The sequence below is a fragment of the Patagioenas fasciata genome, chromosome 3 (assembly GCF_037038585.1).
Source record: "Patagioenas fasciata isolate bPatFas1 chromosome 3, bPatFas1.hap1, whole genome shotgun sequence".
Taxonomy (NCBI): Eukaryota; Metazoa; Chordata; class Aves; order Columbiformes; family Columbidae; genus Patagioenas; species Patagioenas fasciata.
Window position 1 is genome coordinate 109212850 of NC_092522.1, and position 24059 is coordinate 109236908.

At 36.2% G+C, this 24059-nt stretch overlaps 1 protein-coding gene across 2 annotated transcripts in view; it reads left to right on the forward strand.

The window, feature by feature from the left end:
• The window catches only part of ASAP2 (ArfGAP with SH3 domain, ankyrin repeat and PH domain 2), a 91361-nt gene that overhangs the window by 57846 nt on the left and 9456 nt on the right, over window positions 1–24059 (forward strand). Inside the window, exons 10-25 of one of the 2 annotated variants that reach the window (XM_065833889.2) lie at window positions 284–387; window positions 498–567; window positions 5889–5976; window positions 7854–7902; window positions 8012–8178; window positions 9476–9609; window positions 10340–10434; window positions 12144–12333; window positions 12780–12865; window positions 13076–13191; window positions 13678–13745; window positions 14660–14773; window positions 18416–18671; window positions 21101–21262; window positions 22160–22328; window positions 23988–24055. In XM_065833889.2, the coding sequence (XP_065689961.1) occupies window positions 284–387; window positions 498–567; window positions 5889–5976; window positions 7854–7902; window positions 8012–8178; window positions 9476–9609; window positions 10340–10434; window positions 12144–12333; window positions 12780–12865; window positions 13076–13191; window positions 13678–13745; window positions 14660–14773; window positions 18416–18671; window positions 21101–21262; window positions 22160–22328; window positions 23988–24055 (1936 nt within the window). The remainder of the gene's footprint in view (window positions 1–283; window positions 388–497; window positions 568–5888; window positions 5977–7853; window positions 7903–8011; window positions 8179–9475; window positions 9610–10339; window positions 10435–12143; window positions 12334–12779; window positions 12866–13075; window positions 13192–13677; window positions 13746–14659; window positions 14774–18415; window positions 18672–21100; window positions 21263–22159; window positions 22329–23987; window positions 24056–24059) is intronic. The other variant, XM_065833890.2, reaches the window with a different exon arrangement.

Sequence of the window (24059 nt, forward strand, 5' to 3'; positions counted from 1 at the left end):
ATTTTTGGGCTAAAAAGGCATACATTAAGGCAAATAGTAAAGCTAAATAAAAGCAAGTAAGAGGATTTTGACACGTGCTGATAATGGCTACTTCTCAAATGTATTTTGTGCCCTCTGAAGAAACAAACAGATCTTGTTCTCTCTCTCAATGAGGAGAAAAAAATGTGTTTAGTTTGGCTTGTAGGATTAGAGCAGGAAGGAAAGGCTCTGAAACTCATTAATCAGGGGATTTTTTTGTTGAATGTGTGGAAAGCATTACGAATTGCTGTTCCATATATTGCAGGATTCTCAAATTCGTCAGAGTACAGCTTACAGTTTACATCAGCCTCAGGGAAACAAGGAACACGGCACTGAACGAAATGGTAGTCTGTACAAGAAAAGTGATGGGTAAGTACTGCTGGATTCTACTGGAAAAAAGATAGATCCTAAGAGCTGAAGCAATGTAATACTAAATATATTAAAAACTGAATCACTTTTTTCCCCCCCTTTTAAACCAGAATCAGAAAAGTGTGGCAGAAGAGGAAGTGCTCAGTTAAAAATGGTTTTCTTACAATTTCCCATGGTACAGTAAGTATTTGTTTACGGTATTTTATGTACATGGTTACTAATACAAAAAGTCAAGCTATGCTGGTCTATATTTATAATTTGGAATTAGCTAGATTCCTGATACAGCATTTTGAATATGATGGATACATTTTTTTTTTTAAGGCAGTCTTTCAGAAAAATATCAAGACATACGCAGTATCTAAAAATACCACTGTTTTGATGCTCATGACTGTTAATGGGAAAAAAAGTTTTTTTAATGACTCATTCAGTTCATATAAACTGTTTGTATTTTACCAGACTATCTAAAACCACAAATTCTAACTTCATTGTTTTGTAAAGATATGGTTGCGTGTTAACTCACCTTTTTGATATGGGTTAAACCATTTTTTATATTTACAAGACAAATGGAGAGAATGCTGAGTCTCTTCTCTCTAATCTGCTGCCTTATGGTAATCTGTTGTGAAGGTGGCTTTCCTGGGCAGTAGCTGTTGGGGAAAATCAGCTCTGAAGGCAACTTCTACTGGAATGACAACCAATTTTTTCTTATTTATGCTAGAACTTTTAAAACTTTATGCTTTGATATTTTGGACCTTCTACACTTGGTTTTAAACTCAGCTGGTTTTGCTTTCCCATAAGCTTTCACTTTTTATGCTGCTTTCTGGAAACTTTTAAGAAACTTTCTCAAGGCAAAAATCAGCTCAATGACAGTATTTCCCATTCTCGGTCCAGTAAACAGTCCTGTTTCTTGATCCTGTTATGAACCGTTCTGTTCTGCATCCTGTTGTGCTTGTTGCTATGACTACAGGTTGACCCTGGCAGCAAAAATGAATCAATCTCTCATTTGTGCATCTGACCACAAGCTGTGCAAAAACAGGCCTGCAAAGTGAAGTCCTTACTACGGCTTTGGAACTGTCCACCAGTTTATCCCTGTTCTCATTTGTGTGCATCTGAGTGTGTCTGGGTCAGGGAAAAGTCTGAGTGTTTCCATACTGGTGTCTCCATGCACTGTAAATGTTTTTGGCATCGGACCTGCGGTACTGGTATCAGTAGGAGAGCAGTGAGGGCAGCTCAGAGCTGGCACAGGCTACAAAATCCACTTGTGGAGCAGAGTTTAAAAGCTTTCACATGCAAGTACAGTTACTGAGTCTGTCAAGATACTGTTGTTTGTCTCTTTTTTTAAGCAGTCTACCAGATGGTCTAACAGTTTTAGAAGCAGTAAGTTCCCACAGAAGTCAGTGGAACTGTAGTTGGGAATCGGTTGCTAAGGTGGATACTTCAACAGTTTGGTCTTGATCCTTTTATATTACAAAATGAAAACTATACCTTCTTGTTTTAAAATACACTCCTAGAAAGTATTTTTACTTATGCAGTTTCCCCTCGTGTATTGATGGCGGTGTTGTGCAAAAAATTAATGCTTGTTTCATAGACATTGAAATGGGTAGACATTATTTTTATTTCTTCAGAATTTCCTGGGCTGCTCTGAATGTCTTGTGAGACTTCTGAAGCAACAACATTGATTTCCATGCTTTCTCAGGGTTGATATCTCCTGGTGTCTAAATTACGATGTGTTGTCCTCTCTTCCCAGCTGTTCATCAAAATGAACCATCTCTCAGAAATTTGGTTGTCAGTTTTGTTTGCTTTATCAAATACAAATTTGTAAATGCTCTTCCTTTAAAGGCTGAGTATTCTTCATGGATTTCTGTTCTTTGGTCATGTAGTCTCTCTTTGTGAGTCACTATTTTCTCAGTTAATTTCTAGAACAGGTATCTTGAGGCAGTTACAGATGCTGGATTCTGACTTAAACTTGCCTGCCAAGCGCTCTTCTGTTATAGATGGGGAGAATGTGGTTGGTTCTCTCTCATTGACCCAGCTTCAACTCTGAATACATGTGTCTGCATTGGCATATGTGCAGAAGTCAGACTTCTAGACATCTAAAAACTTCAAAGAAATTAGCATTCATAGAGCACCATGCAAGGTAATGGTTGATGGAAAAACAGACACTGCTCCTTTGTGTAATTGTTAGCAGTTGGAAACTTTCTGACATCTCGCTGACTGCAATTTGATGCACATCAATGAAAAAACAATTATAGAAGCAGATTGAACCATGTAAATAGGAATTCCTAGGTGGTTCCAGATCACAAGGGAAAAGCTTACATTTGAGGAACCTCAGATTCTTCTTCAAAGTTGATTTGTGTTTAAAGAGTTTAAATGGAATTTGCTGGTTGTCTGCAAATAAGTGAATATGACAGACTCATTATCAAGGAATCTTTTTGGTGTTGTTCTTTCTTTACTGCTGGAAATTTTAATCTACCATTGTGATTAGGAGAACAATCTGAAGGCAAAAGAATCAGATTTAATCTTTTGCTTCTTAAGTGAATCACTGTGATATCCAGAAAAAATGCACAATGAAATCAACCAACCAGTCTTTTAAGTAAGCGGGCGCATTTTTTTGTGCCGTTTGTAAAAATCAGCTCTGTATCATGGCACTCCTCAGTATTGTCTTAGAGGTCTAACCTTTAGATTCCTACACCCACTGTTTGTTGCCAGAAGAGACAAGAAATCAGTTTTGCTGGATGAAGGGTTACGGTTTCTCCAGAAAGGAGCACAAGTTGATGCTGAAGTCTGCATGTAAGGCATGAGAGGCAGCAGCACATCTTTTCAGGACGTTGGTGTGTTAACATGGATGTCTAAAAATTCACTCATAGTCTAAAATTTAATTATCAAATCAGAGATTCAATCAGGAAATGGAACCCATAGGTTTCAAACAAATAGTGTAGGAACAATTATGCATTTGTTACCATTTTCTACTTCTAGTGTCTCCTAGTCCTGACAAAAGTCTCGTTCACCCTCCAGCCTGCCGTGGCTAAGGAATTTATACAGTCTTGTCTCCCTTGGACTTGAGGCCCTAACTTCTCCCCAGGCAACATCTGCCATGTGGCAGGAACGTGTTGGGGAGCCAGGTGGGAAGAGGCTGTTGTTCGGCTTCAGCCATGGGATGAAAGCGTGAATGAGGTGGTATCAGACACGTGTAAAGTTGTCAGTTTTTTCATACCCTTGCTAGTGCTGACTTCAGGTTAGGAGGTCGTCACTTAAAAGTTTTGGCATATGTTTGGTTTCTAAGATCAGCACGTTGGCCCAGGATGTGGTTTAGGTTGTTGCAACAATTTCTTTGGGTTCTCATATCCTGATAGAGAGTTCTTCGACTGCATTCTCCTATCCAGAGAGATGAGTTCTGTGGGTATTGGTTCTTTCTGAAAAATTTTAGTGGATTCATTTACAATTTCATATTTCAGAAGTTATTTCAGTTAAGGTCCTGAATGTGCTTCAGATTCAAAGTCCTGGGGCAGGTGCATTCTTTCTTAACCTGAATTTATTTGCATTTTTACGTTCTCATAGAGCCTGTGAGAAGGGTATAGATGAGATACCTAGTGGCTTGTTTACCAAATACTTATATTTTGATTTTTGTTTGCCTTTTTTTGTATTTTCATTGTAGGCAGCTTCTGGACACTTCTTGGACAAACGGTTACATTAAAAATGTAAACAATGAAAACTTTAGTGCTATGACTTTTAAGTAAATTTAAATATAACCAAGAAAATGGGCCTAAGCTGGCATATTCAAGGTGTATTCTCATATGCTTCTAGTTACAAAGAGCTCTTGTCAATAGGCTGAAATAATGAAAACTGTATACACTTTTACTACTAAAGCAATGTGTGGAATTTGAAAAGCTATTTACCAGGCAAAGAATACAATGTGGCTGTCAATTAATTGTCATCTTGCTGTTTCCAAAACCTCTCTTGGATACAATTTATTTTACATTGCCCAGCAAGTGACCTTCAGGTTTGTTGTTTCAAAGCACACATTGACTTTGTTATGTCTGCTGCTTCTGCTGGACAAAGCATGAACCTGATGTTTTTCAAGGACACCATGCTGCCTTTTTTTTAATCACACCAAAAAGAGAAAAACAAGGCCAAACCAGCAAAAAAAAAAATTGGGAAGGGAGAAACTTAATTGTTTCCCTTCTTATGTTTCTCCATGGTTTTGATTTTTTTTACTGGTCTTCAGATATAATGATGTTCTTTTTTTTTGGCTGGCTACATCATTTTATCAGATTGTTTCAAGGAAATCTGTGCTCTTCAGACTTGTTCTCCCTTCTTTTTTCAGTGAAATGTTTTCATCAATAAATTGAGAGGAGGTTGAGAAAATGTACTTTTCTTATGATTCATGGCAAGTTAATTACATTATGTGTTAGTTCAGCTTCTTCTGACAATAGTTCTTGTTTAGATGATTAAATCTTGTTTTAGCAACTTGATTTAAATTGTTAGAATGCAACAGTAAGTGTGGTAATGTGCTTATGCCTATTGCTGTTTTTATGATAGTCCTTCCCTAATGATTTTAACAAATTATTTTTCAAATATTATTGTCTAGGGCAGAGCATCTCTAAATCTGTTTTGTGATTTAATGATTCTAAAAACAGAGTGAAGCTGGTTATCGATTGCAGCACATGCAACTGTTCCTCATGTCAAGGTTGCAAACATAACGTCTTACTAGGTCCTACCCCAGGTCTGTAGGACAGACAGGTTAAGGGAGAGAAGAGATTTGTGCAGAGATGCTGCGAAAGTCTTTGTAGTGTTCATGAGACGTTTCCCAAATGAAGTTTGCTTGTGCATTTTGTTTTTAGTAAAACATGACCACTTTTTATTCAGTGAGGAACTGAAATAGCTGAGAAGAACTTAACTAGAAAATAGGTATCATTACAGAATATGTTTTGTTTCACTACGTGTTTTGGTAATTAACTATCTCAGTTTAGTTTTCCAAGACTTCTCTGTGAAAACCTCTCATTTTCTTTCATTGTTCCTTTACTGATATAAAAATCAGGCATTTGTTCTAAACTGATTATTTAGGCTCTCTTTAAAGACATTAGCAGGAGTCAAAGTATTTAATTATTGAAAACATAGACAACTATTTTTTTTAAAAAACCAAATGTCTAAGTGTTAGAGGATTAAGTTTACATAAAATGGATTTGTCTCTGTTGTAGCTGATTCCTTCAGATGTGTTACTCATAAGGTGATCACAGTAGTGATATTTAAAGTTATTTTACCCCTCTCCACTTTCAAAATTCTAGCGTTTATACAGTTACCAGTGAACAAAATAGCCAAATATAAGAAAATGTAGTTTAGAAAACATGATGCAGAAGAGAAAAATAAAATCTGAGTACCTTAAAAATCAAGTAACAGCCATTTGTCGGGTCTTTTTGGCCAGTGGGATGTTATCCTATGGTTTTGGACTGCAGGACTCAGTCAGTAGCAATGTACTAAAATGTGTGTGTTTTATCTTCAAATAGGCTAACCGACCTCCAGCAAAGCTCAATCTGTTAACCTGCCAAGTGAAAACAAACCCAGAGGAGAAAAAATGTTTTGACCTCATATCACGTAGGTTTGTTGTTCAGGTCTTTTTACTTGCAGCTAATATCAAAGGGTTTTGCATTATTTCTGTAGATGTGTCAATAATCCACTTGAATGATTTCACAATTGTACAATGCTTCCCTTTATAAAAAGTCCTTCTTGTGACAATTTACCGTTTCACTTATTTTAGCATAATGCAACCAACTATATCTGTCTGTTTGGAAAACCACTTATTTTTAAACCTGACTTTACCCCTTCATTCTGTATAATTAGGTGTTGCGTTACAGTAGATTACCAGTATTTTTGCTCTGACATCACTCTTTATATTGAAAGTATCATAGTTTATCATCTTGGAAAGTTATGACTTCCACAGAAGATTGAAAGAGGCTTTTATACCATGACAATACTTCTAAAATTTAAGCATAGTGGTTGCTTTGTAACTGTGAATAAAATACTGGATTTTTTTTTAGTTTTGTTATCTCATAATAGATATACAGGTAAGATAAAGAGTCTATGCATTAAAACCACCAAAACTGAATGATTTTTGGAAATGAATGGGATGAATCAAAATTGTATAGCAGAATATTGTATTTGTTTCATCACTGGAACATTTTAGTATTAAATTTATGGACTCAATAAAAATACTCTTCTAAAATACATATTTCAAATTATGTGGAGACAAGAACATAAATTCATTCCTCATTTGTCCCTTTGTCAGAAAATAAACTTATTTTTTATTTGTAAGCATAAGATGTTCTACTGATGTTAATAGACTGGTACTCATGTTTACAATATACAGCTTTTCTATTACTGCACAGACAACTGGTTTTCCATGTTTACTTTTGCACTTACTTTCATTGTTGATGGCCATGACACAATTTGCCCAGCATCAGCTTATCACAACAGTATTGTTTGTCCCATCAGACATATGGCAAGGAAGAGCTGGTCTCTTAGCCTTCTCCAGATCACTTTTTCACTTTGTTTTACTATGGAGTTTAAATACATTCCTTGTTTTTTAAAAACTGCAAATTGCTGTATCATGGCAAGATTAAGATCTCTTATTCTTTATCTAGGACTTTCCTTTCTGTCCTTTCATGTATCCTCACTCCATTAACATTTTCTGTGTTTGAAACTATCTTTAATACCTTTTTTTTTTTCTGAAAATTTTTCAAACTTTAGGAATTTTCAGCCTAAAATATCATTTTACCAGTAGCTTTACCTTTGTTCTTGTCATCAGCTATTCTAATTTTAACTCCAGCTCTGTCACCAAACTGTATCGTATCTCATTTGTTTCATAGACTTAAAATGTATTATGTTTTTGTTTTAATACTACACTATCATAACAATGCTTAGAATTATGAAAATAGTAGTAAATTGAAATTTTTGACCTTGATGTTATTGAAACAGCTTGGGGTTTATTCTGATTGCAGTTTGGAGTTTGTGTCTGACAGGGTTGTTTTGTGATTTTTTTTATTACTGCAGTTTTAAGAGCTCATTTGGAAACTGTAAATATTTCTTATATACACAGATAAACTCAAATACGGGCTCTATATTTTAGTCACACACACCACCCGCCCAAGCAGAATTTTAGACTTCTGATTACTGAGGTTATATCTAGACCATGGAAAAATTACTGTGCTCTCCTGCTGCTTATGTGATAGAAGCAGAGCGCTGAAGAGAACAGTTTCTGTTTAAAGAGCAACAAGCCACTTTGCGTAGACATGGGTATAAATGTAGATGAACTTTAGGCAGGGTGTGAAACCTGCACATGGTTTCACTCCAGTGATGAGACTAGAGACTTCAGGAGTCGTACCTCAATTAATTTGAGATTTTTCTGAGAGATTTCTGCAAAACCAGTTTTTCAATCTTCTTTTTAATCAGTATGTGAATTATTTGTTGTGCAGACGACAGGACGTACCACTTTCAAGCAGAGGATGAACAGGAATGTCAAATGTGAGTTACTTTGCTAATTTCATTTTTGATACTGGTGTTCTACTGAGACCTTACCTTGAACTTTAGAAGTGCTGAAACATTTAATAGCAAAATATTACTGCCATTTTAGATGGACATCTGTGCTACAAAACAGCAAAGAGGAAGCTTTAAATAATGCATTCAAAGGAGATGATAACACAGGAGAAAATAATATTGTCCAGGAACTGACAAAAGAAATTATATCTGAAGTCCAGAGGATGACTGGAAATGATGTGTGTTGTGACTGTGGAGCACAAGGTGACTCAATTAAGCATATTTCTAATTGGTAAAAATTCTGTGTCTTGTGAGAGTATTTAAGCTGATGTTTTATGCTTTCACTTTTTTTCCTTATCTCACAAAGATTGTACACATAGTGGAATATGCTAACAATTTAATTGCACTACTTTAGTAAGATTGATTTGCTGTATGCATATTGCAGTGGGGTAGAAGTTACTAAGCAGCTTATTTTTTCTCCCATGTATTTTGCTAATTGTAGCTGTTGCTTATATAAATCAATTGAGCTTATTTTATTAGCCCATATTTTCTGTGAGATTTAGGTAAAACTGGATAGCAGTAAGATGCTTCAAGCATTTTCCTAAGATACCTCTTCTTTTTTTTTTTTATTTTCATTACTTTATGTGACTTGGCAAATGAGCCAGGGGATATTCCTTAGACCATGCTCATGTGGAAGAGAATGCACCTGCTGACCTCTGTTTGCGGTGTTGCTTTTGTTGATTGATGAATTTCTACTTTATACTCTTCAAATTATTTTTAAAAATCCTGCTGTTTCCTGTGTTCTTTTATGTTACAGAGGCACTGCAGGACTTGGGGTTTTCTGACCTGAAACTGTAGCTGAAAAGATCAGATCTGAAGCTGTATGCACTTTATAAATCAATAGTAACTTCCAGCAATAGATACTGTATAAAACTATGGGAAGAGTCAATCCTGCTGTCTTTAAAGGAGAAGGTTCTAAATAGCTAATAGCTTTATCAAATAGATGAATTTCTGAGCTGTCTAAACAGAATTATTTGTCTGGAAGATGAGGGAATGTTATAGCAAGAATGCAAAATACTAGGAGAAAAGACAAGCGAGGATAATGAAAGGAGAGGAGCCTTAGTATCTTTGAAATCGTTGAGTGAGAATCTGTTGCAGTGTGATGCTATATGTGTACTTCAGAATCACTGCTGCTTCACTTAGTCTAAAGTCTATACTTGAAAAAAACCCTGTAGGCATTGTTATTTTGGTTTAAACCACACCTATACCACCAATTGAGAATGTGACACCATTACATTGGTGGTGGAAAAATGCAATTCCTGAAAGCTGTGTGGAGAATGACAAATTGGACTGTTTGACCAGCAACCTTGGAGGGTCATGTCCTTTAAAAACATCCTGGTTTGTGTTTCCCAATAGAATAAATGTAAAGACATAAATTAAGAAAACTGATAATTCACATGCAGGAATCTTTGTTTACAGAATTTCATTTCTATATACTACATTTTCCAGATGAAATAATTACCTGAGTAAGTGTTAATTCTGTGAGTACTTTCTGTTTCAGATCCTACCTGGCTTTCAACAAATCTGGGAATTCTAACTTGCATTGAATGCTCAGGAATCCATAGAGAACTTGGTGTTCACTATTCCAGAATGCAATCACTTACATTAGATGTGCTGGGAACATCTGAACTTTTGGTAAGCAAATTGCTTTTATTAACTTGAAAATAGTACTAGAAAATATTTCCAGCACAAGTATGTCTTTGTCACTTTAATGATATGTTGTTGTAATTTTGAAAGTTGCCTCTGGATAAGCATAATTTAAGAAAGTCCAATTCTTTAAGTTTAAGGGAACCTCCTGGAACAGTGTCTTACTGTAAACTTTGCCTGATCTTAGAATTCAAATTGATAGAGGCTCTATATTTTTTGTGTGTTTCCAAGTCTTTTTACCCTTGGTTGCTTTTTGGAAGAAAACAGCTGTTTGACATATGAATATGCCTCTCAGATTAAAAATTGAAGGACTTCACAAATACTTATCACATTAATTATTTAGTATTATTTTAGAAGAGAACTTTAATCCTCAAAGGAAGAACATGTATTCAGCTTTGCTACACAAAGGTGTTGCGACATCATATCAGCTGCTCTGTGACAGTTCATATGTGTGTTCTTACCCAGCACGAAGTATTTCGCTTTAATTGTATGACCTGGTGTCTTGATTATTCTGCAGTTGCTTGTGTATTAAATCCCAGCTGAAAACTGACATCCAAAAAGGTACCTAATCTGTTCATGGTCACTGACATAGCGGCAGAACTAGGAATCAGAAACAAAGAATCCCAACCCCCATTTTCCCTTGTCTTCACCCTAGTATGTGCATGTACAATGACTGAACATATTTATTAAGTGAGCTGTGGATTATTTGTTTTAACAGCTTGCAAAGAATATTGGGAATGCTGGGTTTAATGAGATTATGGAATTCTGTCTGCCAGTTGATGAGATGGTCAAACCTAATCCAAGCAGTGATATGTAAGTAAAGAGCCACTACTTCTGAAAAAGGCAGGCGTTTAATTTAATATTGCTAATGGGTTGTGACATTATGGTGTGCACCAGCAGGCCATTTAAGATCTGTAATGGCTTATATATAGCCTTATAGCCAAGGAATAAACCTTTTTTTCCTCATGCTTTGCATGTTTATTTTATTGAAGTTTATCTGATTGTGCCTTCCCTAAGAGTAAGGATTATTTTACCAAGTCTCTGAATTATGATTTGTGGGACAGAAACGAATTAAATGTGACTCATTGAGAATTTTGAAGACACACAAGGGTAGGGATTAAAAACAAAGCTATTAATTTTGTGCTATTTAAACCCAAAATAGAAATTGGAATAAGGTACACATTTTACCTGGAAGATACTGAACACCTAGTGTTTAGAAACTACACCTACCTAGGACTTAAGTCCGTAACTATGTGGAATAAAGACAGAACCTTAATTGAATTCCTCAAAATCATTGAACTGTGATGGCAGAGACACAGCAAGGACAGCTGCCTGCTTGGCTGGACACTGCTTCATTGTGAAAGAGCTGGTAAATGATGCAGAAACAAACCCAGAAGAGCTGGCTTTGGCTGAAGCTGATTTTACATTATCTGGACTTTCACCGTTCTTACAGAACCAGTGTTAAACCATGCAGTTTAAATAATTTTTGACTACCACTATCAATAATAATACAGACTATTAGTAATTAAAATTACTAATAAATTTACTGAATGCTAAATCAATAGCATAAGACGACTTTGAAAAATGGATATTTTTTAAAAAATCATTTCGTTTGATACATCTGTGTATCAAGTTTGTGGTTTTTTTAATGAAAAGAGAACCGAAGACAGACACATTTTAAAAGCAATGAAGGAATGGCATCATCTGCTTTAGGAACAAGAGCTATCCATTGATTCAATCTATTTTGATTTTTCTCTTTTTGCCCATTATCTACTGATTTATCTAGATGATAAAGTAGGGCTTTGTTAAATGTCTTCTGGGCTGTGTTGTGTACTACCGAAGAGTTGCTATGGAGTTTTTGCCTTTGGGAGGAGTGCAAGCTCCTGTCTTGCTGTGATGGCAAGAGGAGAAGTCATTTGTTCGTTGGATATCAGCAGCAAAAGTGATAACTCATGTGCTGATTCAAGTGTACTAAGCTTTCATCTCAGCTTAGAGCCAAAACTGAAAGCTCTACCACATCCTCCTTGTTGCGGTTCTGGTGAAGCGTTGCTTTACAGGACATGCTCACTGCTGGGAATACAGACCCAAGGCCTGGGTGCTCTGTGCAGAGTTGTAAGCCAGATTTTTGGATCCCAGACCTTCCATCCCTTTCCTGGCATGTGTAGGAAAACAAGTCAGGTAAACATAAACCTGCCAGGCTGCTGTTAGCAAAGCAGCATTGTGGAGCTCTGATGTGTCTTCTGTACATAGAGCTGAGTAGTCCTGATCTCTACTTCACAACAGTGTTCTGAGGGGAAAATTCATTATCTGTCTTTGTATTGGATATTTGATTCATCTTCTGTAGCAACATTTCGTACTGGAAATATGAAACTGCATGTCTTGCATGCATATTTAAAAAGAAAAATTATCATAATGAGAAATAGTCTCTCCCAGATTTTGTTTCAAATGACTTGCATGTATTTATGGAAACTGTAATGTGTCTTCTCCTAAAAGTTATAGAAGTAAATTATATTCAATTTCAGGAACGCGAGAAAAGATTACATTACTGCTAAATATATTGAGAGAAAATATGCAAGGAAGAAGCACGCTGACAATGCAGCTAAATTGCACGCTCTTTGTGAAGCTGTCAAATCAAGGGACATTCTTGGATTAGTCCAAGTATATGCTGATGGCGTGGATCTCACAGAAAAAATTCCACTGGCCAATGGACATGTAAGTGTTGTAAATTTTCTTAGTTAAATTGTTATAAGTGCAACATGCTTTCATTAATTAAAAAGGACTGGTTTTACTTACTCGAAGATGAGATTTGAAACACTGTCCTGAATGCTCGTCCTTTTAATGATGTAATTCAACAATAACAAAGTAAGATATTAAATAGTATAATCTAAAGTTGTTTCCAAATACTATCGCATTTTAAATGTATTAAAACATTAAACATTAAATAATTCATTAATTTGTTTGTTTTTAACACATTCATTTTTTTTACTTGAAAGGAGTGAAGGGGATGCAATAAAAGTCTTCACAAGACATCTTTTAATGGTAGCATGTCTGAATATTTTGAAATGAAATGTTTTCATTGATCTAATTTGTGTCTTAATAAAAATTCTGCTTCTCTATAGTTCAGAAGAAACAAGTATGTTCTTTTATTTTATTCTTAGGAGCAAGATGAAACAGCACTTCACCTTGCTGTTAGGTCAGTTGATCGAACATCCCTTCATATAGTTGACTTTTTAGTGCAGAACAGGTAAGTATATGGAAATCTATTACAGTGTTATTGATAACTGCTTTTATGCCAAGCAGTAGAAATAATAAATGAACACAAATTCTATAACTAATTCTCGTGTTTGCAAATATAATTTTATTCCTGGAAAATCTTGTAACAAGAGAAGTTTATTGATATAGGGTAGGAGACTAAGCTTAATCGCCTTTCTTCTTCTTTTTTGTATTCCAATAGTGGCAATCTAGATAAGCAAACATGTAAAGGCAGCACAGCCCTGCATTACTGCTGCCTGACGGACAATGTGGAGTGCCTCAAACTGCTGTTGAGGGGGAAGGCTTCTATTGAAATAGGTAAAAGGGTAACGTGTACTTCAGTTTCATATTTGTCACTACTTCCAATAAGAAATGGTGAAGATGGAATAAGTGCATTTTCGGCTCAGTTTTTTATCATAATTCTGTGAATATAGTCTTCGTTATATATAAAAAACAAAACAAAACAATATTCACTGTTTATGTCAAGTTTAAAACTGACTTATCCATTACACTTGGTTTTTAAACAAATTTAGATAAGTACCAGCATTTTCAACTTCTATTTTGTTTCCTAGCTATATATCGTCGTTTCACGGCTATTATTCCGTATATATGGTATGTTGAGTTGCTACTGCTTGTCATGTTCAGAGCGTTTGTATGAGTTGGGCCAACGAATGAAGGAAAGAGGTGGATTTTAGTATGTTGGTCTAGTAGTACTTCACCATGTACCTGTAAGTTTATCTTTAGTAATGGACATGTTAATAGTTATGCTTATCATCATAATTTTCTTTTCTTGATGTAATATAGCTAATGAATCCGGAGAGACACCACTTGATATAGCTAAACGCTTAAAACATACTCACTGTGAAGAGCTGGTAAGTGTTGCATCTTTCTATGTATTTGTGCATTTATAAGCAGACTCATCTCTGAGTATATAACTGTTTACAGTTGAATATTCAACAAATGTGTCCCAGATGGAATAGTTGTATGCTTGTAAATAGCTATATCAAGTTACATGCTTTTAAAAAGAAAATCATATTTCTTTGTAGAACCCCTAGAAATGCTAACTTCTTGGGGCCAGGGAATAATTCTGTTTGAGCTATTAGTCCCAGATCCACAGGTTTGTGACACTCTGTTGAAATCTAATCACTGAAGTACTTTGCACAGGCAGAGGCCATGGATTAATGCCATTTTGTTGTTCCCCAGAGAAGCTATAGATGCCCCATCACTGAAGTGCTCGGTGTCAGTTTGGATGGGGCTTTGAGCAACCTGCTCTAGGCAAAGATGTCCCTGCCTGTGGCAGACTTGGGCATGGACTAGGTGATCTTTAAAGGTCCTTTCAAACCCAAACCATTCTGTAATTCTCTGAAGAGAAGCTGTCTACCATCACTGCTTATAGTAAGCAAGAAAAATGAATTAGTGGGGTCAAGGCTTCTTGGTAAGCGAGTGTGATTCAAAAAAACTGCTGTTGCAGTTAATCTGACTTGCAGTTTCTAAATCAAAGCAAATAGGATGTGGTGCTTATTGTCAGAAGATGGAGAATGGACCTATCATGGTTAATGAGAAGCCTAGTTGCTTTTGATTTATTTGTGTTGAGCTTAATTCTTTAAGCTTGCTCAGTGCAGTAACTTTCCAGATTACTGAAATCTGTTCTAAAAATAAAAATAATATTTTTATTTAGAAACCAAGGTTCCTTCTGTATGTGGGGGGGGTCTTGTTTGTTTTTAAATATGTTACTTTAAAATAAGTACTGCACATAACATATTAACAGTCATCTTTTTTTCCTTAGCTTACTCAAGCACTGTCTGGAAGATTTAATTCTCATGTTCATGTAGAATATGAATGGCGGTTACTCCATGAAGATCTGGATGAAAGTGATGATGATGTGGATGAAAAGCTGCAGGTTTGTATCAATATATAATTATTATTTTTCTGTACACGTATCTGTGCAAGCATGATGGTCATAATGATTTCAATAACACTGTGTTTTACTGTAAGTATGAAGACGCTGCAAAATAAAGTTCTGTAGTGAAATGTAGTAGGTTAAATTTTAGTTCCTTAAATTATAATTTGTCTTATTTTTCCTCTTTAGTATAAGGTATAAAACATATGGCCATGTATTGATAATAAAATTATGATTAGCCAGATGTGATACCATTTTCTTAATGGAGTTAACTGTTTGTTTAAATACATCAGGAATGTTTAGATCTGCAGATCATGAAGCATAACTAACACAAGTTAGGAAAATTGCCTTTACAAAGAGAGCCACCTTATAATATCTCCTCGTGTTTGTGAAACAGCTCCATTCAACGGCTTTAATTTTGAAGCAGTTTATGCATTGGCTTGTCTTAAGTGGAACTAAACTTGTGCATTAAATAAGCCACAGCAATTAGTAGCAGGGTAGGGTCTTAATTCTTCATGTAAAAATATTTTTGGTTTTCTCCCTTTTCATAGCTGAAATTTCTGGTGGTGGTGTGGTGCTGTTGAGTCCAGGATCACAGAATGATTGAGGGTTGGAAGGGACTTCAGGAGGTCACCTGGTCCAAGCCCCCTGCTCAAGCAAGGTTGCCTAGAGTCAGTTGCCCAGGACCACATCCAGATGGCTTTTGAGTATCTTAAAGGATGGTCATATTACAAGTGTTACAAAGCATTCCAGTAGTATAGAGACTTCATTGCATTTTAAAAATTAAATTCCCAATTTGGGAACCAACTTCAGAAAGTATTTAAGTGCTTAAACATACAGACAGGGAACAAACTACCATATTTGATACCTGAACAACACTTCAAAATGGCTTGGATTTCTAGGGGCCAAGTAATTTGAAATGGCATTTAGGCTCCTCAATACTAATGACATTCTGAAGCCTTCATAATTTGAAGTATTCCTTATAAGTATTGAACACATGTTTTTGTTCTTTTTTTGTGTGTGTGCGGCGTTACAATTGCTTATGCCTTTTCTGCTGCCTTTATAAAGTGCAAGGAATACACAGTAGGCTTTATATTAGTTAATCTTCAAATGTTAGCACAACCTTGTTTTTTTCTCTTGAAAGCAACTAACAAAAACCCCTTCTTCTCTGGACAATGAAATTTGAGTTTTCTTTCAACATGTTTTAGCTTTTTAATACTTCTTTTACAAAGTCCCCCGTCTCAGCTAGGGCAAGAATTGCTAATGCTTAATTAATGATGTAAAACCAAATCTCATGTGCCGAGTTTTTCCTTTGTGTTCAGAAATATTAAAACCTGACAGCCATAGATTCATTTTCTTTGCCTTCACAGAATGTCTTTAAAAATGCTAGACCATCAGACTACTGAATTGGCTTAATGTTTTGGAGTCTAATTTTGACATCAATAGGTTTCCTCTGTTGCAAAATGTCATTTTTCCGAGATCTTGTCTGCTTAGGATTCTTCACCCCATGTCCTGTCTCTTTTGTTCACTATAGTTATGTACCTCTGGTGCCTGACTTGAACTAGTGCTAGCAACAAAGAACAAAAGCTGTGTCACGAGCCATCCGTTTCAGTTACTACCTCCTGAGAATTTTCTTAAGGTTTTTCTTGAGAATCTTGGTATCTGTGCAAGAATCTGGGAGCTGCTAAGTCCAGTTCTTCTGAGTGAGACTTCATATTATATCCCAGTTTTATAAATAAAAACTAGGATATAATATTGATAAACTATTTTCAAACTTCATTTTATTTTAGAAATTTCCGTTTTTCCAGCTCTAAAACCTTTTGGGCACTTTACAACTAGATGTCTAGCAAATCCCTTTCTGGGACACACTAAAGTTGTATTTTTGATCTGGTTTTTTTTTTTTTTTTTTTTCTGCTTCCTTCGTTGTTGCCAGTTGCCTTCTGTAGTTGAGCATTCTCATTTTGGCTGGTCCCTGAGCTCCACCTCATATAGGAAGTTCTCTGCTACTCAGCAATGAGGTGAAAGTAATGAAACTGCTACTTCAGGACCCACTATTAATAGGCTTATACTACAGGGACTTTTGAAAGGAGATTAAAGACTATTAATCACAGACTCATGCCTGTGACTACATTGAATGGGCTAGTGAATAGTGCTGAGGCTTAGGATCACATCCGAGTTCTGTTTATAGATGTCAAGCTATTGGGCTTGTCTTTCTTTCTGGTAAAGCAATTGAAACTGAAGTTCTTCTAGTTCAGATTTTTTTCATATGAAAGAGAGTCTAACCTGAAAGAAGACTAAGACAATCCAGCTCATTTCCACTGCTGTCCCATGCCCCAACTGCCTGGTTCTAGCTCATCTTTTGTCTCCGTTCTGGCACCCATTTGTATCTGTATTAAGCTGTTTCAGTTTTGTAAGCCACTGAAAACCTAAATCAACAAAACAAAAATGATTTTCTGCTGGTTTAGAAAGCAGAAGCAAGTGTGGGCTGAAACAAATACCAGAACCAGGACAGTGGAGAGGTCAGGGAATGGACAATGTCAACCAGTGAGGAGTGAGGCTGCTAAGCCAAAGTAAAGGTAGGGATTAATGCGTCTGGCTGTCACAAACGTTAGTCTGATAAATCTTTGAACCATTATGCTGTGCTTTAATGTGTCTAAAGGCCCTGCATGATCAATCCAGAGTAAACATTGGATATATTCAAAGCAAAATTGATTGCTTATTTGTGATACTGTCGGTGTCTTTATTCTACCTAAATGCTATTACTATAAATGGTTATTTTAATTTTGTACAGGCAGTACATCAGCGATGTGTTTATCTAACACTATTTCTAAAGGCATATTTATGCTCTCTGAGCTGTGGGTTGTTACTACCCATTTCTGTATTAGCCACATGAATTTATAACTCCAGCTATTCTGTTTATCAGTTGATAATATTTACTATGCTTGCTGTTGAAAACAGCAAAAATAATGCTGAGTGTGCGTAGCAAGCAGATGATTTGCTGTAAATCTCAAAGACAGCTAATTAGATATCATTTGGTAATGTGCGTGGGATAAGCAATGTCCAGTCCCACCTGCAAATTGAAGTAATCCCCTGAACTTGTCCAGGAATGTTCGTGAGCTTAAAAAGAGCTTATGAGAAGTTTTGGCTCCTGGCTGCTTGTTGGCTGAGCTACAGGTAGAACACTTAGATGCAGTTGTGTCCTGGTTGTGAGATCATGATCATCTGTTTGGGATCTGACACTGCTGAACTTCAGATGAGACTTAGGTTCTTCAGTTGTTTATTTACTTTTGAAAATATGACCTTGTATGTTTATGCAGGGAAACTTTACCTGATCCAGTGTGAATATCTATATTGACTATCTATAGGAGTATAGACCCATGTATGTAAGGATACAGTATTCTCTTATAAGAGTATACTACAGAAGAACCTGAGAAAATGATAATTGTTTAAAAAAACAATTCACATTTCATCTTTGTCTTGAAGAAAGTGGAATGTAGGTTTTAGATTGCATATTAAAAGCAACATAAATATATTTTAGAAGCCATTTTTTCATTCTAGAAACTAATAACTTTCTATCAACTAATAAATAAAATGAGTACAAATAATGTGGTATCAGTGAGTACTTTTGTTATTGTGTTTAAGCAACCCAGTCCTAATCGGAGAGAGGACAGGCCTGTCAGCTTCTATCAACTTGGATCAAACCAGCTTCAGCCTAATGTAGCGTCCTTGGCAAGAGATGCAGCGAGCATTGCTAAGGATAAGCAAAGAGGATTTATGCCAAGTATATTGCAGAACGAAACCTACGGAGCGATACTGAGTGGCAGCCCTCCTCCCCTTCAGCCCGCGGTACCTGTTACCAGTAGTGCACCTCCTCTACCTCCAAGGAATGTTGGCAAAGGTACTAACACCAGAAGGTATCATTGTATGACAGGAGAATGGGATCGTAACTTTTTCTTATTATTACATTTTTAGGTTTCCTTTTACAGTTATTTTGTACAGGTAGGTATAGAAACAGTTTAATTATGACTTCATTTTATATACTTGAGGTGAATCTGCGCTGCCTTTTCTGAGTTTGATTTTCAATAGACCTGCAAGAAAGTACACAATAGTGTTTGGGGAAAACACTGCCCAGATAACCTCAACAGAGTTAAACAATTTATTAAAAGGAGGGCTGCAGTCAATTTAGTTCAGCAATTTTATTTTGTTATATTCCATCTTTCCATACTTCTGTTTCTTGAAGGTGTTCAGTACAATGTACAATTTCTATAGCATTTGGTTGCTGTGGAAAATTGTTTAAAACCTGGGAGAATGGAGAGTGTATACAGAACATGAGAGATGTTAACCTTATGAAGTTTTCTTGTAGTAAATATGTGCTTCAAAGCTTGTTGAAATGAAAGTACAAGTGTCATGATGGTGTCGGGATGATGTAGCAAACTGGTAGCTAATGGAAGGTGTTATTGCCGGTTATGGTCTTACCCCGATCAGCAGAGTACTGTAAAATGTGCAGGTATCATTCTAGTTCAGAAGGGTTGTGTGCTTCCCAAACCTACCATTAAAGCTGATGCTGTGAACTTCATTCTTATCTTCATGCATAATCTGTTTGGATCATATTAAAGAAGTGCAGAGAAGTCTGCATAGCTTATCTTTGTACAGTACATGTTTGGTGTGTTTTGTTGTTTTAATACCTTTATTAATCCAGCAGCCTGTCATGGATGCTAAATTTATGTAAAGTTAAATTCAGGAAAAAGGACTGTGCAAACACATTATTTTCTATGGTGCTGTAATTCTGACTCCGTAAGAGGAGCAGGAGTGGGGAGCATTCCAGGCACTGGTGAGCGGCCTCTGCCTCTGGGAGCACAGTGCAGGGGTCAGAAGGCAGGACTCCACACACCGCTGATTGTGTCCGAGATGGCAAATTGAACATCTGCGTAACAGGAAAAGTCAGTTATTGATCTCACAGGAATGGCTGCAGCATAAAAATTGGATTAAAATATGTTATTTTGGGGGCAGAAAAACTGAAAACAATAGATCAGCATGGTATTGGGTTATTTCAAAAGGACGTATAAAACTGAACCAAGATTCCTTTCACCTGACATTTTTGCATGAAGTCTAAACTTAATATCTAGACACTTTTTTTTTTACCTGATGGAAAGGAATGTTTCCCTTAACAAACAGGAAAATTCACCTGAGGAGCTTGCGTAGTCTGTTTAACTGTTAGATTCTATCTCTGAATTCGTAGTAAAATTGGACAGTTAAAAAGACTGGTCTAGCCTTTGATATTATTTTAGCGATAGCCAACTATACTATTTTACTCACTTTTCAAAGAGTGTCATTTTAATTTAATTCCTGACCTCAGACTTCTTGGCACCAGTATAGTACAACTCATGCCAAGAAAGCATGCTGCCTGCCTTAGATTAACAACTTGTATTCTTTACTCTAGCAGTGTCTTAGCTTTTAACTAAGAATATAAAATAACAGGCTATAGAAGTATCTATCGTTGATCTTAGATTCATGTTGGTTGCTGCTGTTGTTGATGTTATGCATATGGTGTATTATTAGTCTTTTATCATCTTTGCTTTAGGCTTTTCTCCAAGTCTTCTGAGCCTTTTGTCCTTTTCCCTGCAACCTAATATTTATTCATACCTTACTCTGTTTCATCTTTCCTTGATATGATGCTCATACTCTGAGTAGGGAGAAGTGATATTGTATGTGCAAAATATTGGCTTTATGAAGAAAACCTGTGGGTGTGTTTATGGAATGGGGAAGCAGCTTTTCAGCCTAAGAATGGAGTAATTTAGGAGGACCCAAAGAAGTAGTAATTTGTAACTGTTTCATGACATTATAGCTTCTTGTTTGGGTGAAATTCAGAATCACAGTTTTTATGTCAATTCCAAGTCAAAACTGATGTTTCGCTTTGGGTTCACAATGTCTGCTAATGATCATGTGAGAGTGAGGTCTTTTTCTTGGAGTACCTGAGAGGATTACAGCTCTCAGTCAGGGATTAAAGAAGGTACCAAGACTTGCCTTCTGTCTTCTTGTTGAGAAATTTCTACTTTTTCAAGTGTTAACATATTTTGAAGCAATGGCTGGAGGCAAATTTTACTTAGGTAAATTGTTAGTAAGACTTCACCCAGAAACTGCTGTGTGATTTATTATTTTTAAACCAGTCTCTGATTTCTGCTCTGGCATTCCAGCAGGATGGCAGTGGTTCCTATTGCTGAATACAGGGCTCTAGCTGCACCATTTTTAAAAGCACGGGTGTGAATGTTAACACTTTGTGCTTAGGGTAAGCAATAATAATAATACAGTATTTTCCTCTCTTTTTAGTTCAGCCTTCAGTTCTTGGCAGTGGTATTCAGACAATTTCTTCATCTAATGCAATGTGGAAGACAAATTCTTTAGGAGTGGAAAGTATAAGCAGGCAGAGGTCTTCATCAGATCCACCAGCTATTCATCCCCCTGTGCCGCCATTGCGTGTAACATCTACAAGTATGTTTCCACTTTCCCCTGTTTGCCCTTCTGCTGTATCTAATCATAGTTGGCTTATTTTTCCATTTCCACAACTCATGCTTCCTCTTTTGGTGACTGTAGCTTTGGCCTATCGTTCACATCTGGTAACTGTATGAACTGTCTTCTCTGATGCTCCAATGAGGACTGTATGGTGCAGTGCAGGGTCAACAGGAATTATTACCTACTACTAGAGTAAAAGAGCTCCTCACTTTTATATATAGTTTTAATGCTGCATTTCTCACTAGTTGTAAAGATGGGTGTTACATGTAGGCTTGGGGCTATGTCTCCACATTGTGCTTGATTCTTGCAGACCGTAGGAATGCAAAAAGGTGTTTTAATGCATTGCCAGTTGCTGTTGTGGTGGTTTTAATAATTCAGTAGAAATTTTAGTTAATTGCTAAACCTAATGTGAACTTATTTAGATGTTAATCATAACAAGATTTTAAGAAAAGACGTTCCTCTAAATAAAATTTCTCAGATATTATTCACTTAGTTATTTTACCATAAAGCACAAACTGAAGGCCCTGATTGAGCAAACAGTATTAGCACTTTCTTAAATATATTCTGATCTAGTATTTTCAAGAATATGACTGTCTTTGGTAAGAATTTTCTTTGTTTATACTTTAATGCTTTTATGAATTGAAGTCCATGTGAGCTCTCTGACCTTGACTAGGTGAAACAAAATGTAAACCTCTTCCCAAAGAGGTCCTCCTTCCAATGGAAGGATGATTGCTTTCTGTTTAACTTGTTGACTACATGTAGTAAAGCATTTGTCTTGGATGGAGATAAATCCTGTAGCAGGAGAACATGCAGATGCAAACGTGAGAAACAAGATGTTAAATTAATTCCATTTCACTGTCTGACTTTCTTCCATAGATGTGCTTGCTCCAGCACCACCGCCTCCTGTGGCAAAGACAGCCAGCATTATAGAAGCTTTGAACCAGCAATCTAAACAGCAGCCAGGTCCTCCACAAACGAAGCCAACCCCACCACCACTGCCCCCACAACCTCCTAGCAGAATCTCTCAAAGAAAGCCTATTACTGGGTAACTGATGTCATTTTAGTATTTCATACACTTCATAATTATTAGTATCTTTTCCATTTTTTTTTTTATAGAACATGCAAGCTATCTCTAAAGCATGCATACTTTTGCCAGTTATGTGTTCTAGAGCATGTGAATGAAGAGAAGGCAGACACTAAGGGAGCAGATTCCCACGGTAAAAACAAGATAGCCTAGTGATTTAAGATGTATGAGTTGCAGAATATCTACAGAATGCATGATGGAAATAAAAAGCCACAAAGAATAATCATGAATAATCCTTTTGTAATTCTCACCTAGTAACAAAGAAGAGATAATGAGGTCTTCTGTCTGATTGTGTTATTTATTGTTCACATACTTTGTATAGATTAAGTTCCATTCACTATTTTCATACATGGTAGGAACAGAGAGACCTGGAACAGAAAATATGATTTTTAAATTTGCAGGAAACAAAGTTAGGAGGGACAAGTGTTCTGGCAAACAGGTTTATATCCAAAGCAGCCTTGAGAAACTGCAGTTGTAGTCAAGGGAGAAGAGGGGTGTCATTCAGTAAGCAGCACTTAGTACTTAAGAAAAATCTACTACAAAGAAAAATGAAGCATGGAGAACAGCAGAATATTGTTAAGCACAAGTCCTTAAGAGAAGGATCTGCAAGGACATAGTGAATCAGGAATAAAAGTAAGTCAAATGACTCATGCTATTGTGTAAGAGTCAAAAAGAAATAGTGTTGTTTGATTGTAGCCTGCAAAATGTATGAATTAATCCTTCCAGTTGACTCAACATCAGTAATGCCTCAGCTGGACTACTGTGTTCAGTTTTGGGTGTTGCAGTAAAATAAAGGTGCAAAACAGTGAGGCAGAAACCAGAGGAGATCAATAAGGTGATGAGAAGCGTAGAAAATAGGACTTGTGAGAAAAGTTCAGAAGAAATAAGATTCTCTTAATTTTTTAAAAAAATAAATTGTAACATAGATACATGTCTTCAAATATGTATGAAGTGTTGGATGATGCCATTTCTTTTTATGTCCCATGATGTTTAAGTTGTGGCAAGAATAATTTAGTTAGACACTAGGAAAAGCTTTCCAAAAGTAAGCATGTGGAAATATCATAGTAACTTGTCTGGGAAGTTTTTGGATTCTCTGACACTGAAAATTTGGCAGAGTACAAGCCTATACAAACTTAGATAGTTATAAGATACAGGGATGTGTATGTGTATATGTGAGATAAATAATATACATGGTTAATCCTTTGTGAGTGAAAGAGCTAAACAGCCTTTGACATTTGCGCTCCCTTTCTATTACTTTGATTGCAGATACCATCCTAAATAAAAGGGACAAGCAACTTGCTGAATGTACAGACTAATATGCGTACATAATTTTATAGTAGCAGTGAAAGGAACTTCAGATCTTAGGAAAAAGAGTCTGCTCTACACAAATTGCAGTAATTGAACCTGTATTATTATTACTCTGCCTTACATTTTTAATTTAAGTGCAAGTTATGATTGGTATAATCAAAAATACAGAAGCAACGTAGTAAGCAAAATAGCTGTCACCAAAATATGCTGAAGACATGACAAGAATTTTATAATTTGGAAAACGCTCTGTATTGTTGCGGTCCAAGTTCTTGTTTGTTTCTTAAATGGATCAATTTCTGACTTTCTCCACAGGACTGAGAAGTCGTCTGGCTTAACTAACAAAGGGCAGTCTAGAGGACTTGGGTCTCTACAACAAACTGGTAA